This window comes from Micromesistius poutassou, assembly GCF_964030765.1.
Source record: "Micromesistius poutassou genome assembly, chromosome: 9".
Classification (NCBI taxonomy): domain Eukaryota; kingdom Metazoa; phylum Chordata; class Actinopteri; order Gadiformes; family Gadidae; genus Micromesistius; species Micromesistius poutassou.
The window spans coordinates 12,738,348-12,754,731 of NC_140279.1; the positions used below are offsets into that span (position 1 = coordinate 12,738,348).

The 16,384-nt window shown below is 47.3% G+C and overlaps 1 protein-coding gene across 1 annotated transcript; it reads left to right on the forward strand.

The window, feature by feature from the left end:
* Positions 1–545: 545 nt before the first annotated feature.
* LOC311353073 (uncharacterized protein) lies at positions 546–8,030 on the forward strand (the record flags this gene model as incomplete). Its single annotated transcript, XM_084472909.1, has 10 exons — positions 546–610; positions 1,207–1,359; positions 1,488–1,593; positions 1,974–2,094; positions 2,356–4,898; positions 4,992–5,205; positions 5,608–5,776; positions 6,429–6,591; positions 6,869–7,001; positions 7,684–8,030. The coding sequence occupies 10 exons, from the start codon at positions 546–548 to the stop codon at positions 7,848–7,850; spliced, it is 3,834 nt and encodes a 1,277-aa protein (XP_084329035.1). The 3' UTR covers positions 7,851–8,030.
* Positions 8,031–16,384: the final 8,354 nt, after the last annotated feature.

Below are 16,384 nucleotides of genomic sequence, written 5' to 3' on the forward strand. Positions count from 1 at the left end.
CATGTCAAACATATTGGACATCAATATATATGAACTTTTCAATTGTATTTAACTGCAAGCATGCCTGGACCTACATGATGATGCGACTCCTCCAATAAACCACATCTACATTTGACTGACAGAAAGCATCTAACTTTTGTTAAAACGTGTTAAACTTAAAACACATGTGTCAGATTGGTCTGAATGAAGATTTGCCTTAAAATTTGGCTCAGGCGGAAGTCCCACCTCTAAATGCGGCTGATTGGCGAATCGGTCACATTTAGAGGCGGGACTTCCACCTGCTGGACCAATGGGGAGCCCGGAAGGACGGGGCCGAGGGCTTGGAGGGAAGTTTAATCACAAGGCGAGCTCTAGCAACAAAAGATCATGGGGCTAATAATAATCATTAAATAGCATCATTGGACACATGCTATCGTTGTCCTTCAATTATCTACGAGAAACGCGTTTATCTACATAGATCGTGCATCATGTTAGCCTTCTCCCCAGTCTTGGGGTGAAGATAATGTTGAGATCTGGGACTACGTAGATGACGTGCGACGATAACAATGGATCAAAACAAGAAGAGGCTGGGGAGCCAACTGTGTAAGGCTGTGAAGGATGAGGACCCAAGGTGAAGTATTATGTTGCCTTACTGTTCATCCCCCGACATGTGCTCTCTGTAGGCCTACTCGGTGTTTTTTATTGTTATTGTAAAGACAAGTATACATCCTTGTAACATGGTCTCCACCAAGCCTGAAACGAAGATCCTTTTCCCTGAGTTTAAACCGTGAAAGAATGGAGAGCCATTCATTCATTAATTCAACATCCTGATAACATGGTCTCCACCAGAGCTGAAACCAAGAGCTATTTACTTCAAACATGTTTAATTGTCAGCCATGGTCATTCAATGGTTTTGATCATTGGAATAGTTTCCTCACTCACTCCTCCACGAAGTGACCTCCATATGGATAAGTAAGCCTTATGTCACTGTTTAATGGAGATCATCTCACAATATTGTTCCCCTAAGGATCAAAATGCTTTTTGGTTTTACAAAAATGAAGTTGTTGTGACAAAATGCAGATCCCCATTAGACTACAAGACTAAGTCATGAATATTGTTCACTCTGAAGCACCTGTTTGAAATGGGACAATTCGGATACAGCAGCAGTCACTATTGCAAAACAGACCGGCCCTTTTTTTTGAACGCCCCTCTCTGTTTGGCCGGCAGGTCTGTGGAGACACTCCTCTCGCAGGGTGCCAGGGCCGACGTGGTGGGCACCAAGGGCGTGGCCGCGGTGCACCTGGCCGTGGGGAAGGAGACGGAGAAGAGCATCCGCTGCCTGAAGCTGCTGCTCCAGCACGGAGCGGACCCCAACGTCAGGTGGGCTTTGGGTTTCATTGTGTTTCATTGTTACCTCGCAGTGTCGTTGTTAATTTGAATGAGACATGATGTGGTGTGGTGGGAGCTGACGGTTTTGTGTTTTTTTTTGTGTGGTGTTGTTGCTCCAGGTCTTCAGAGGGTCTCACACCCCTCCATGTGGCTGCACTGTGGGGGTGTTACCAAAACGTCAAGCTGCTGTTGGCCAATGGGGGGAACCCCAATGTTACCGACCAGGTCAGGAAGGGGTTTGTGTAGCTGCATGTGAAATACTTAAAATATGGCTAGTCTATTCTACTTATTGCTCAGAAAAAAAATAAGAATTAGCATATTTGATATTACTGTGATTTATCTGTGTTGGGGATGTAGATTACCTGCTAGTAATGACTGCGGCAGACAAAATCACCAGCTTGCTAGTATTGTCACTTACTCTCAGTGGAAGAAGACATCCGCACAGGGAGGATGTTTTGAGCCACAGACTGTATTATGCTGTACATGCTCGATCACAACCTGTGTAATTTCTGGGAATGGAACCAACCTTACCGGCGCCTAAATTAATCAACCCACACAGATATTGATTTTCTGCTTACATCTGTTGTTTATTCCACCGGGGGCAGGAGGGGAACACCCCAGGGCAGTTTGCAGAGCAACAGGACAACCGCAAGTGTGCCCAGCTCCTCCAGAGCCACCAGACCCAGTCTGCGGACCGGGAAGAGGACCTGCCTCGCTTCCAATACTGTAAGGAGCTGGATCATGAGCTGGGTCTTAAATTAATTATTTTAGTACAAAATGTTTTGACTTTATTCAAACTGATGTGAGATTATGAAATTAATTGTTATTGGTTTTGACTGGTGGTAATTTTTCATCATGGTAGAAATTAGCAGTCTGACTTTTTTAATGGAAATACTAAAACCATTTAGTATTAGGATAGCCCCTAGCATGTACATTGTTGTTTTAAAATATCTAAATCTTATCCATACTTAATTTCCGTTGGCCCAGCTATATACTCGGACCAGACGGACGTGTCTAGCTACCCAGACTCGGACACCAGCATCAGCTCCCGGTCGTCCATGATCAGTGACTTCGGCGACGACCCACTGAGCAGCACGAGACACTCTGCCCTGTTCGACCGCCGCGTGTCCAACCGCCCGGCTCCCTGGTGGAGACGGGGGCCCTCAAACGGGCACGGGGACGCGAACCCCGCCGGCGGCGGGGGTCCGGGCCGAGACTGGAACCAAAACAAAGACTGGGCGTGCGGGGACGGACCCTCGTTTCTGTCCAGCACCCGCGTGTCCACGGTGGGCTGTGCCTCCGCCAGGCCGGTTCTCCACGGGGACGTTTCCTTAGGGGATGTCACGTGGGCGCCGAACCCTTTTGAGGGCCCCTCGCTTCTGTCCAGCACACGCATGTCCATGGCAGGACCCGATCCTCCCGGTCATAATGTTGAGGCTCCGGTCCAAAGGGGGAGCTCACACCCTCCAGGTCTTGAGGGCAGACTTTCGGCCGTCAACAGAGACGCTCCAACGGTCGCTGTGGCCGGCCCCTCCGGGCGAGCTAGCCGCAAGAGCGTTAGCTTCCGCGAGGGGGTGGAATATTTCCCCGTTTTCAGCCCGGACTCCCCCGACCCCCCTGTCGACACCGTGCCCTTTGACTCATCCCAGGACTTCTTGAACTCTGAGCGCCTGGTGACCGTGTTGCACCGGCAGGGCATCGACGTGACCTCGCCCGACCACGTGCACGTGTTTGACTGGGACTGCAGCGAACACACAGAGGTTGACATGGAGAAAACGGTGATTAGTAACTTCCACTTGGAAGGGGGCGAGGAGACGGACGACGACGAGGAGAGGGAGGAGGAGGAGGAGGAGGAGGAGGAGGAGGAGGAGGAGGTCGGACGTCAGACCCGGGCGCCAGAACAGCGCCCCGGCGGTGTCGCAGGCGGAGACAGCAGCAGCGGGAGTGGGAGTCACTACAGCAGCTGTGACAGCGACCCTTACACAACCGCCCATTACACCACAGCCCACGGAGGCCTCGTACCGTCCAGCCGTTCCGCTTCCTCTGAGGAGGAAGCGAGGGAGGGAGGGCCACAACCTGGAGAACAACCTCCAACAGATCAAGCTGTGAGACGTCCAGATGTTCAAATCCTAGCCCAACAAAGTGAACAGGAGGCGAACTCCAGGCCGGATAGACTGGAGGACGTACCGGCCCAGGTGGGCAAACCCACCCTGTCTGACCAATCGCCTGCTGAGCCTGACATTTCAGAAAAGGCGGTCAACACTGCAAAAGAGGACGACGATGCCGCTGATGCTGCTGGGGTTGACGCTACCGCCCAACACCGCCACAGTCCCGTCGCCCAACTGGCTGGGGGTCCGCCGGCAGACCTCGACCTCCCCTTCACCCCGAGCCCGTTCGTGACGGGCCGGACCCGGTCCAGGCTGAGCCGCTGCTCCATGAGAAGCAGCGGCAGCAGCCGCACGCTGGAGAGCCTGTTCTCCGACGTGTCCCTCTTCGAGCAGACGCTGCCCACGCCGGTCAGGACCGCCCGCAAGGCGCCGCGCTCTCAGGGCAGCGACGACGTGTTCTACAGCAGCCAGCACGCGCGCGGCCACGGCGGCAGGGATCTCTCAGGGAGCTCCTTGACCTCTGACCTCCAGGAGTCGCAGTCCAGCTCGGGCGTCGGCGTCAGCGACAGCCAGGCCGACACCTTCATCCTCCCCCGGGGCGGGGCGGAAGCCGGCCCGCCGCCGCCGTCGCAGAGTTTGCCCGACACCCTCATTCTGGAGAGGAGGCCGGACCCGCCGACCGTTCCTCCCTGTGAGGATTACCTTAAGTTCTACGCGCCCAAGGTGGCGTGTCATGACATCAGAGAGGAGGAGGAGGAGGAGGAGGAGTTTCTGACCGACGACCGGACGAGCTCAGACGTGGCGAAGCCCCAGGACAAACCGAGAGAAGCAGCGGCGGCTGCAGCAGGAACAGAGCAACAGGAAGGCCCGAGGAACAAAGAGCAGTCCTGGATCACGGAGGGCAGCGACACCGACGCCGAACCCGGTGGCTCCTCCTCCTCCTCCTCCTCGTCAGGGTCGTCGTCCACCAGCTCGTGCTACTTCTCCCCGAGGAGGGCCAGGGAGGGCTCCTCCGACACCCCCTGCACCCCGGGCACCACGGGGTGCACCCCGAGGTTCAGCATGAGCCGGCTGTCGCTGGGCCTCGGCCGATCCCAGAGCCACCTCGCCCCCCACCACCACCACCACCACCACCACAACAACGACCCCCAGTCCTACACCCCCGGCGGGCGGCCCGCGGCCCTGCCCTCGGAGGAGCCCGTGGAGTACCTCTACACGGACACGGAGCAGGGCCACGAGCTCATCGAGACGCACATCCCCCCCAGGGCCAACGCCTCCCTGTGCGGCAGCAGCCCAAGCAGCAGCAGCAACAGAAGCCTCTGCAGCGGGGGCGAGGAGACGGTGCTGTACGACTGGCGGTCCCTGAGGGCCGACGTGATGGGGGCCAAGGGGGGCAAGGAGAACCAGGCGCCAAGGAGGAGGGTGGAGGAGGAGGCGGCGGCGGCGGTGCTGCCGCAGAAGAAGAAGATGACGGAGGAGGAGAGGAGGAAGAAGAGAGAGGAGGAGGTGAAGGGTGGTAGCGTGTTGCCGGACACCCTGGGGATAACGGACAAGGAGTTGAGGCGCAGGCTGCTGGAGCTGGGGGAGAGCCCGGGGCCCATAAGCACGCGGACCCGGCCCGTGTACATGCGGCGGCTGTGTCGCCTCGTCCTGGAGTTGAACTCGCAGCCTCCTCCTCCTCCTCCGCAGCAGCAGCAGCAGCACAAGCAGCCGGACCAGACGCACACAGGTAAATGATTCAAGTTTATATTTTTATTTTCATATGGATCAAGCTAAGAGAGTGCATTTGTTCAATTTCCAAGCAAATGTTTTTTGTGTGAACTTTGTTTTTAAATGTGATATACAAATCGTCTTATTATTATAGTCAGTTCGTTTAGGTTACATTTAACAATTATCAAATAGTAAAAGAATGTTGAATAAAGGCTAAGTAAATTAGACCAGTCACAGTGCATTCTTTTATTTTTCTTTGTAACTGGAATATAATGTTTATGCGTCAACGTCTAGTGTGTTAAGCACGACGTCCAAATGTTAAGCCCATTGAGTCTGTAATGCATCAAGGCTATACAAATACAATACATTACACTAATGAGGAATATCCCTGCTCTTTGGCTCTGTCTAGGTTCTGGCTCAGACTCTGGCTACAGTGTGGAGCTCAGCAGGGCCCTGAGGACCTTTGACCTCCCCGACTGCCACGCGGCCGAGATGGAGCTCTGCCAGCAGTTTGACCAGCCCGACCAGAACAAGAAGTGGAGGGAGGGGGTCATCAAGTCCAGCTTCAACTACCTGCTGCTGGACCCCAGGTCAGACACCCGCTTGTCCCTCTGTTGGTCTCCGTTTGGAGAGACAATAGGTTTTCTCTTCAATTCTGTATTTTGAGTAATATTGTTGAGTTCATTTTCGAGTTCCAAGGGGCGTTATCAACGGTCTTGGTTGATCTTGGTTGTTTATGAAGATCCTCAACAGCGCTGCCATAGGGTTCCTCTGTTTAGTCATGCTATTAAACCTGCCCAATATTAGATAAACACTTGTGATTGGCCTGACACAGGCTGTGTAAATACAACAGTGACCTGATTTATGTATTTAATGAGTAAAATAGTTTATAGCAAGTCATCTTATGAATAAATTCAAATAGAATGAGGTATAATGTAGAAGAAATGAGGGATGACTCGTAAGGGGGTTTGACTCCCAGCAAAAAGCTACGAAAATGTATTTGTGTTGGAACTTCAATTTCAACTCAAGTCTTAGGCATCCTTAAGAAACATTTGTAACATAAAAGCTGCTGAACATTTCTAGCTATTTGTAGCTGTCTAACATTTGAGGAGATCAAGAATGGATCGATGACTGTAAAACCCACAAACCAAAAGTGTCCAGCTCTCTTTATGTGTGACACAATGGAGCGTGGTCACCCCCGCGTTCTCCAAATGAATGCCAATGTTCCGGGCGTCCTCCCAGGGTGACCAAGAACCTCCCGTACCGCAGCCGCAGCATGTCGCCCCAGGAGTGCTTCCACACCTTCGTGCACGCCGTCTTCTACGTGGGGAAGGGCAAGCGCTCACGACCCTACAGCCACCTGTACGAGGCCCTGGAGTACTTCAAGGGGGACAAGACCTCCAAGGTACCACCCTTCCATATCAACTCCAATACGGTTGTTTACTCCATAGTGGGTTAGTGGGTTTTATAGGTCTAAAATACGGTCTAAAAAATAAACAATGTGCAAAATTATCATTGCATACTAATATTAATGTAATACAACTTTTAAATAAATCCTAATAATGTGCATAATGTACAAAAAAAAAATATATATATATATAATGTACTAAATGATAATTTGCATACTAATAATTATGAAATAATACTCTTGTGTTAAACAAAGTTGCGGCCCTCTCCTTCAGAAACTGTGCTCCAAGGTGCAGCACATCCTGCAGGTGTGGAGAGAGGGCCAGGGGGTCGTCTCCCTGCACTGCTTCCAGAACGTCATCCCCGTGGAGGCCTTCACCCGCGAGGCCTGCATGGTGGACGCCATCGGTCAGTGTCCAGCGCCTGGACTGGGATGCTTTATGAAGCCGGGGCATTTCGTTATATTCTATCCATCCATTTAGGAGGTTGCTTGTATCCAAAGCCACCTCACGTTGAAGGGAGATGCATGTCGTCTAAGGGGGCGTTTGGTGTCCGCCATTTTGTCCCGTGGTGGTTCTTGGGGATCGAACCCAGTACCTTTTTGGCTGGGGGTCAAACCACCCTAGCCATACCACGGGGCGGCATGTGGCTCAGGAGGTAGAGCGGATTGGCTGGTAACCAGAAGGTTGCTGGTCCGATCCCCGGCTCCTCCTAGTGTGAGAGTCAGAGTGAATGTGTGCATGAATGGGTGAATGTTAGGCAATTTTGTTAAGTGCTTTCAGTGGCCACTGGTTAGAAAAACACTGCAGAAATGAAGTCCATTTACCATTTACCACTACTGCCACAATACTATATAGCACCTGTTATCACCTGTAACAAGTAACAAGTTAAAGAGATGCTTCCTATCAACGCTAGCTCATCCAGATTCCAAAGTAGTGATATCATAATAACAAAAATATAGAGCATCATTTGAGTGTGTCATGTATTATTTTAACCATTTCTGTACCAATTATGAATGCGTTGCCGGTTGTACCTAGCTGACCCACTATAGCTAACTACCTAAACAAAGTCTCCTCCAATAACCTTGCAGGGCTGAAGATGCTGACCAATCAGAAGCGAGGGGACTACTATGGCGTGGTCTCCACGTGGCAGGCCAGAAAGAGGCGGGAGCTTGGAGTGCACCTGCTCTACCGGGCCATGCAGATCTTCCTGGCAGAGGGGGAGAGGCAGCTGCGGCCTGCAGACATCAGACAGTAGCGCCCCCTGTTGTATGGAGTCTGTATGGACGGTGAATGACTTCAGCTTTCTGATTCAGGTTTAAAAGAAGACTTTGTTTTTGTCTGCTTACAGGGAAATGTTGTAAATATTTTATATAAGGCAAGCTTTCTACTGAATTCATGTTTCCTTCATGTTTGATTTATCGTTGTGGTAGAACTCAGTCTGCTGTCCTTTTATTAAGGCCACACATTTCATGAAATGCATTTAACACTCCTACTGCTTCTTTTACTCCTAAAACGACCCCCAAGACCAGAATGTATCAAGTACTACTTAATCTAAGCCTTTCCATACCAACCCAGCAAAGACTTTGGTCAAGAAAGGAGATTTTTTTCATCTCCTCAGATTTTTATCATTTGGATCTTCAAACCGATCGACTTCTTTTGCAAATGTTAAAACGCCCAGTCATGATATGAAACAAACTGAATAAGACAGATCAATCAATGTTCGAGTCGTACCATAAGACCGCACTGCTAATGGCCGGTTCCACTAGATCCATTATTGTAATATCCATACAGGGTGGCCACATGCTACTTTATAATACTCTGATGCCTAATGTCTCGGAAAATGACTTTCTAAACAGAGTGTGACTGCGTGAGGGTCTGCCCTGCTGAAAACCCAAAGCCATTTGTTTTTTATCATCTTGTAGCAGGACTTAGGAAACAGTGTTTGCATGATTGTAGCCGTGGATGGTTGGTTATTGAATGGCATTGTGATTCAGTATCTGACAGTGCTGGATGCATTGTTCCATTCTAATAGATTTAGATGGGGAACATGCAGAGGCTAAATTGATGTTGATGTGAATATACATTCTTCTCTTGTACATACAGTTTCCAAACCCGCAGTTTGAAACGTGTTAGTTTTGTAATGAATTATCTAGAATTGTTGTTATTGGATAATGTCCTTGTCCTTTGTATATGAATCAATGCTTTTCATTACACAGCTATGATGTCTTTTAAATGTAGGCCTTTTTGTTATATTTCATGAGTGGAGATTTTGTTCCATAATTTGTAGGTTATGTTTTATTGACACTGCATAATGTTTGGACGGGTGCCATGGTTGTTTTAGTTATACTATCAATGTTTCTTGTAAATGTTTACTAAAATATCCCCTTACCTCTTGAACTCAGGTTTATGATTTAGGGAGTATGACTATCACTGGAATTGATAATCTGTGCTTTTTGCACATGAGGTGGATCAATAGTAATATTGTGTATCATTGTATATTGATTTGCATGGTCGAATTTGTATGCTTATTTGTAATATTTGTTGTATTGTTTAGTAAAACAAAAGATGTACAGCTCTGGTTAATTTCTGCTTAAATGAACAGCTTTACATTGGATTGATGTGCAGCTATGAAAATCTGAAAAAATATCAAGACCAGTGTATGATTTCTCATATCCCGTCCTTTGTGTCCCTCTAGTGGACATAATAAATATTGAACCCTAACCAGCGGCTCGCGTTTTCTTGACGAGCACATCGCTGGACAAGTTACTATCGTGAAAATTATTAAAATAACGGTTAAAAAGAGTTTAATGAAAAACAAAGGAGATTAATAAATATATTATGACATGATGAGGGACTAGCTAGTCATCAATGTTTAATAATATAAGACATTTACAATTATCTACAATTAGGTGTACATGTTTTTCTATACTCTGCTACTGAGGCTGAGTTGACGTTACTGAATTCCATGAAACACATCAGAACTTTTTATTCGCTCTGAAGATAGGATTGTGTCCGTTTATAATGGTAAAGTGTAAACGCTGACATTTTGCACTACAGATAAGAACACATCATTATACACTATTGCTTTTAGTGAAGTGTGATTTATATTTATGACTAAGTGAGTATAACCAGCTCAGTTAAATATTAATCCTGTATTGGCTGACCCCTTCTGTTTTTATGACGATAACTGGGCTCTGCAGTCTTATTAATCACTATCTGTACAGTGAATTATTAGCTACAGTGTATGCAAATCAATGCTTGCCTAATGCCTAATTTTCACTTTCTGCTCATAGATTTTCAGTTTCATTCTTCACAGGTGTACTTTGCAGGTGGCAAAAGCCTGCCTATACAGAATAGGGCTAAATATAAGTATTCAGTGTTCATATCCACTACCATCAGGAGCAAGAGAAACCCCATCGACACATTGTCAAACTAATACATCATAATGGTTAGGGTTAAACTACTATAATCTGCTTTACACAATGCAATTCATCCACAAAAGTGTCCTATGCACTCATCAGTGTAACTGTTGAAACCCGTTGATTAGAATTCAAAACAAATTCTGTATTAATTAGCTAATTAATAGGAAAGTATAATACCCCCAGTGCTTCTAACTTCCATGGACAATAAAAAGCACAATTAAATCAGGAGTGCTTGCCAAAACAATGTGGTACAGTTCACCGTGAACTAGGCTACCGGTTCCACAGCTAGACAGCTGCGATGGGGAATGTTATTGCATTGTGTTGCGTATTGATGGGCTGAATCTCTCTCCCTCCATACACAGAGAAAAGCTATTAGGCTAATTGTTGCAGACACTGTGCTGTGTAAGTGATACCAATTGAATAGCTCACAGGCAACCTGAAAAGAGACATTCAGTTCCATTGTTCATCCCCTTGCGATTTTAATCAATGGTTTGGCTTTTGAATGCACACCGAATAAGTGAACCAACGACAATAAGACCACACATAATCATCACAAATTGTCAAGGTTCTTTTTATTTTAGAAATTGCAGTGTTGAAATGTAGGGGTGATAAGGTGATGAGTTAAAAAAAAGAAACGTAGCTAAGAATTGGAAGTAATCAAAAATTATTGAACAAACATACTTACCAGCTTGATGGTCCATTTCAAATCATATCTTTTTGAAGAAAGCTATGTTTAGCTTTTTTCAATGATCACTAATGTAATATAGAAACCATTGCTTCAGATTGTCTTGGAAAAAGTATTTCTTTACACACTTTAATATACCTGGCCTACATAAACAGAATAAAAAAGTCTGCAATATCGTAAAACACACAAAATATAACCCCCCCCCCCCCCCCACAGCCCAGCCAGTGTGATCATGATGGGATTTGGTGGAGGATTTCCTTTTTTTTCTTTTTATATGCAAATAAATAACATCATCAGCATACACTGACACTATTCACTGTGACGGGCGGTCCGAGGAGGTCGGGGACACAGTTGCATTCATCGTTCAGTGAGCTTTTCTTCATAGCCAAACCCACCGACAGCAATGAATGTTGATTGTGACCTTTGTTGTGTTTTGGAGGCTGGACCTAGCCTTTCGTTCATTCTTTTAACGTCTCGGCGGAGTGTGAGTCGAAAAGGAAGGACCCAGTGTGTGCAAAGCCGGTCAGCAGCCATATTGGGTTTTCCTGCTTCGCGAGGCTGTGCGTGCGAGCGAGGTGGCGGCCAGTGAGTAGGCATTTTTTAGCACACATTCTTGTTTTTGCAGCAGAGAGGGACAAGGGCTGGCCACAGGGTACAATCAACGGCCGATGGTTTTGTGCCAATTTAATCCCAAACTCACCGACAGCGTTGAATGTTTACTGGGGCGAGCACAGGCTTGATGGTGAGCTGCGCTGACAGATGTCTGCTCCAAGACGCATCGGAACAGGCTACTCACGCTGGTCTCATGCACCGTTTCGGCTCTCTCTCTCTCTCTCTCTCTCTCTCTCTCTCTCTCTCTCTCTCTCTCTCTCTCTCTCTCTCTCTCTCTCTCTCTCTCTCTCTCTCTCTCTCTCTCTCTCTCTCTCTCTCTCTCTCTCTCTCTCTCTCTCTCTCTCTCTCTCTCTCTCTCTCTCTCTCTCTCTCTCTCAGCACTATCTATTTTTATTTGTGTATTTGTAGTTTGTACAGCACTACTCAAATATATACCGAACAGGTTACCACCTATGACATAAAGCATCAGGTAGCATCAGATGTGTTGAAACAAGCAGAAGAATGTCCCCTCCTCTTGCACCTGGTGTTCAGCACGCTGCACCTGCCAAGGTAAAAGAAGATGGAGTTCAGATAACAGAAGCATGGATGTGTAGATACCTCACGGGTATAACACAAATTTGAGCAAGGCTGGAATTTATTGTGCTAACCACCGCATTGTCGCCGGTGCGGGGCTGAAATAGCACACGCACGCCACCGACCACAATTGAACAATTGAGTCGACAGTGATGACGAAGCCAGCCACTGATTCCTCGCCCGGTACAGGGCGTCTAATTACTTTAGCTCGCCTTACAACAAACAGCCCCAAAGCCATGACAGCACAGGACAACCAACAATAACCCGACCTGAGACACAAACACCTCCGGTTCGGAGTATCTCAGAGCGACAGCAGCAGTTGGAAGGAGAAGTCATCTTGAAACCACTGACTCATAACGTCATTTTTTTTTTTTTTTTTCCGGAAGGCAGAGGGGTGGTGGTGGCGGTGGCCCCACCGACGCAGCACTAGGCAGAGAACGGCACACGCCGAGTTCAGATCGAGCAGAAACTCCTAACCCAACCCACCCGGGGTTCACAGTATGTGCGGTGTCACTAATAGGTGGCAGTTGAAATGAATAAAGGGCCTTGTCAAGGATGCTATACGCAACTCGCAAGCATGTATGTGTTCATTGTTCACTCTGCCAAATCGTTACTCATCATAGCCAGCATCGTAGTCATGAGAAAGCAATAGACGAGGAAAACGAGAAAGAATTAAACTGGCAATGTGACTGAAAAATAAACATGGCTACTTTTTTTTACTATTGAGCACTATTTAGTGAGCTTTTAAATAAAGCAACTTCCAGGGATTTCAGATGCATATGCAGGTAGGGGTTGGAGCATTTTGCTCAAGGATGGCTACAGGTCAAGCTGCGTTGAGACTGGGAATCAAACCCAGTACCGCGAACGACGCCGGCTCCCCCTTTTTACATCGAAAACATCGACCCCTTTACAGAACCCAGGTACTCAGCGAACACACCAAACCCCACGCAAAGACCAGAATAGCCGAGAATGCTGTGTTATTCAGAGCTCAGCGTATAATGGCGGCCAGGTTTAGAGCCAGCTCTTTGTGAGGCTACTTGAAATCATCGGTGTGTGTCGGTGTAATTGATTGGGCTCTAGAGCAGGAGGTAATAGCTTCCTGCCTCACTTAGGGATGCCGTTTGTGTGCGGGGCAACGTAACCCCGTTGCCATGGTAGCAGGCGATGCCCGACTCGTTGGAGCAGCCTTTAGGAAAATATTTGAAATCTATTGAAGGCTGCAAAGGCAAAAAAGGAATGTGGTTCTTAAAAATATTTAACCTGTGACCCTTTTTACTGATCAAAGCAGTGATGTCTTGTGGCCAAGTTGAACCAACTATTACATTTATTACATTGATTAAAATCCAATTAATTCAGTTATTGGTTTATTCGTGTCATCTCTCTATTATTACTACTTTGTATTACTTAAATAAATCTACCCAATTTCACATATAAAGGTTAGAGTGTTAAACACAAATCTACACTTGAGTAGATTTGCTTTTTTGATTTTGCTTTTGTGCACTCAACTGAAAAATCAAAAGCAACTAAGAAATGACTCAAACTAAATAAATATATGAAAAGCACAGTTGTTGCTGGAAGGCACAGCCCCTAGCAGGGCCCTTGCCATGGTAACGTGATTTGAGTGACAGCATTGGAACAGACAGAACGGGAGCGAGGCAGAGCACGGCTCTCTAAAAGGTCTTCTGTGGCCCGCAGGATGAGCCTGACAGTGGGGCGAGAGACATCACATGAGAGGGATGGAGCGAGAGGGACAGAGATAGGGTCACGAGAGAGAGAGAGAGAGAGAGAGAGAGAGAGAGAGAGAGAGAGAGAGAGAGAGAGAGAGAGAGAGAGAGAGAGAGAGAGAGAGAGACACACACACACACACATACACAGAACGCTGGGGCAATAAGAGCCAGATAACCCCAGAGAAAGAGAGAGAGAAAATGGAACAAAGAAAAAGAGCGAGAAGGCATAAGAACGCAAAAAAAAGAACAAAAAAAAGAGCGAGAAAGAAAGAGAACGAGAGTGAGAAACAGCAAGAACGTGACAGACAGAGAAAACGAAAGAAAGAGTGAGCGAGCGAGAGATATAAAGAGAGGAAGAACAGAGAAGGAGAGAGAGAGAGAGAGAGGCCCTGAGCTGACAATGTGGCCCTAATCTGAATGACAGGGGCCTCCAGCCTAGCTGCAGGGAAGATGGAGCGCGATTAGAGGGAGAGGAAGAGGAGCCGAGGAGGAGGAAGAAGAGGTGGGAAGAAAGAGGAGAAGAGGAAGGAGTGTGTGTGTGTGTGTGGGGGGGGGGGGGGGGGGGGGGGGCTGTCCTTTCCTTCAAACATTGCTTGCCTTAATGGCATGGACAGCTGTGACATTTAGCCACGGAATCATTTGAAGATAAGGAAATGGGAGGAGGGGTGGGGGCTCTCTCTGGATTGTTAAAGTTTCAAATGGAATCTTTCGAAGGAAAACTTTAATGAAACATGTAGTATGGGAATGATATGGCACTGCATTATCAGCGACGCCGTAAATATATATTCAATCAATTGAGGAACCGTTAAATTAGGGGGTTGGAGGGGGGTTACCCCGTGGGATCCAGATTGAACTAGAACTATCACGCTTTTGTTCAGGGGTACAAGACAAGCACGGGGTTCCCTCTGCCAGTCCCTGGGATAACACCCTTGATGCTGAACACACCTTCCATTGAGTTAAAACACTGGCATCATGTCCTCGGGCGACGCTAAGCTATCCTAGGCTATCCAATTTTCTATTTGGCACCTACTGTACGGCTACCGTAACAGGAATGCACTCTCTCAACTGTATTATCTCGCTTCACCTGCCAGTGTGTGTGTGTGTGTGTGTGTGTGTGTGTGTGTGTGTGTGTGTGTGTGTGTGTGTGTGTGTGTGTGTGTGTGTGTGTGTGTGTGTGCTCTGCCTGCAGGTTCAGTCTAGTCCAGTCCGACTCCTGCCTGCCTGTCTGCTGATATCATAGCCAGACGTGATCGGTTTAGGGAGCCTACTTAATGCTCACCTGCTCCCAGCGCGCACGTGTGTGTGTGTGTGTGTGTGTGTGTGTGTGTGTGTGTGTGTGTGTGTGTGTGTGTGTGTGTGTGTGTGTGTGTGCGCTTCTGTTTCTGCAAAGCTGAAAGGATGTCCTCCTTTGAGTCTGAGAGCCCTGAGAGTATAGGTGTGCACGGACACACACACACACACACACACACACACACATACATATTGCTATGATATCTGTAGAGACGAAAGGTATTTGAATGATAGGCCTGACTCAACTCTTTCCAAAAAGAAACGCGTCGGGGAAGTTGAATCAAGAATAAATGTCACATCAAATTTAATTTGATATGACACATCCTTTACATCTAGGTGTAAGAGGTTATATTACCAAATGAGCTGGATGTGTAAGACATCATAATTATAACTTGGGTGTAACCGCTGGTATTGTTTGCGCAACTCAATGTCAGCACCTGACACCACTGCAGTCTGCACTGGGATTTAATTAGCGCCAGGCACATGGTGAATATGTTCCCTTGTCCCTTAGAAGTGTGTGTGTGTTCACCAAACGATACACTGTGTGCTCCCATTGTGATTGTTATTCAATCTGCATGTTGTTGTGTCACTGATAGATACGGACTGACGTGTTCCGACAACAACAACACACACATGCACACACACACACAAACTGCTGGAGTTTGGGGGTCAAGCTACAGCTACAGGGGTCCCCAGCCAAACCTGTTGGCAGGCCGACAGAACGGATATTCACAGCCACTGATTGGGTCTGACAGGACCCACCCACAGGCGCACACACACACACACACACACACACACACACACACACACACACACACACACACACACACACACACACACACACACACACACACACACACACACACACACACACACACACACACACACACACACACACACCAGAATATATACTGCTGTGATAAAAAACTACTTCATAGGGCAGCCTGTTATCCACAAACAGTATTTCCTTATAGCAAATAAATACTCTGTGTACTCTGTAGATCTACTAAATATGTTTCAAACTAATGGATAATTTCGATGTGTCATTATTTTATTTCATTATTATAAACTAGTGTTTTCAGTTGGACTATAATTGAGTTCCTCCATAAAAAATAAAAGAAGAAGCTTTACATTTCTTTCATTGGGATGAAATGCTTGAATCAGATATAATGGAGCAGGAAATTGGGAAAAAAATTATAAAACCCTGCAGCGATTGAGATGGAGAGTTTGTAAACTGGCAGTTGAATGACAGAGAGACAGCTGCACGGCTGGGTGTTGCCAAGCAGCCACAGGAATAAAGGCGGGAGATTGCGAGCCGGCAGCCAATCAAGAAAAGGTGAGCGAGAGGTGGAGGAAGGCCAATAGACTGATAGAAAGATGGCTCGCGCTGGACTGAGAGCATCTCTGCCTCTCAGCAGGTCTGGTGGATACACGAGACCACAGCCTGTAAACGACTGTAGGGGGCTAAAATAATAACCCT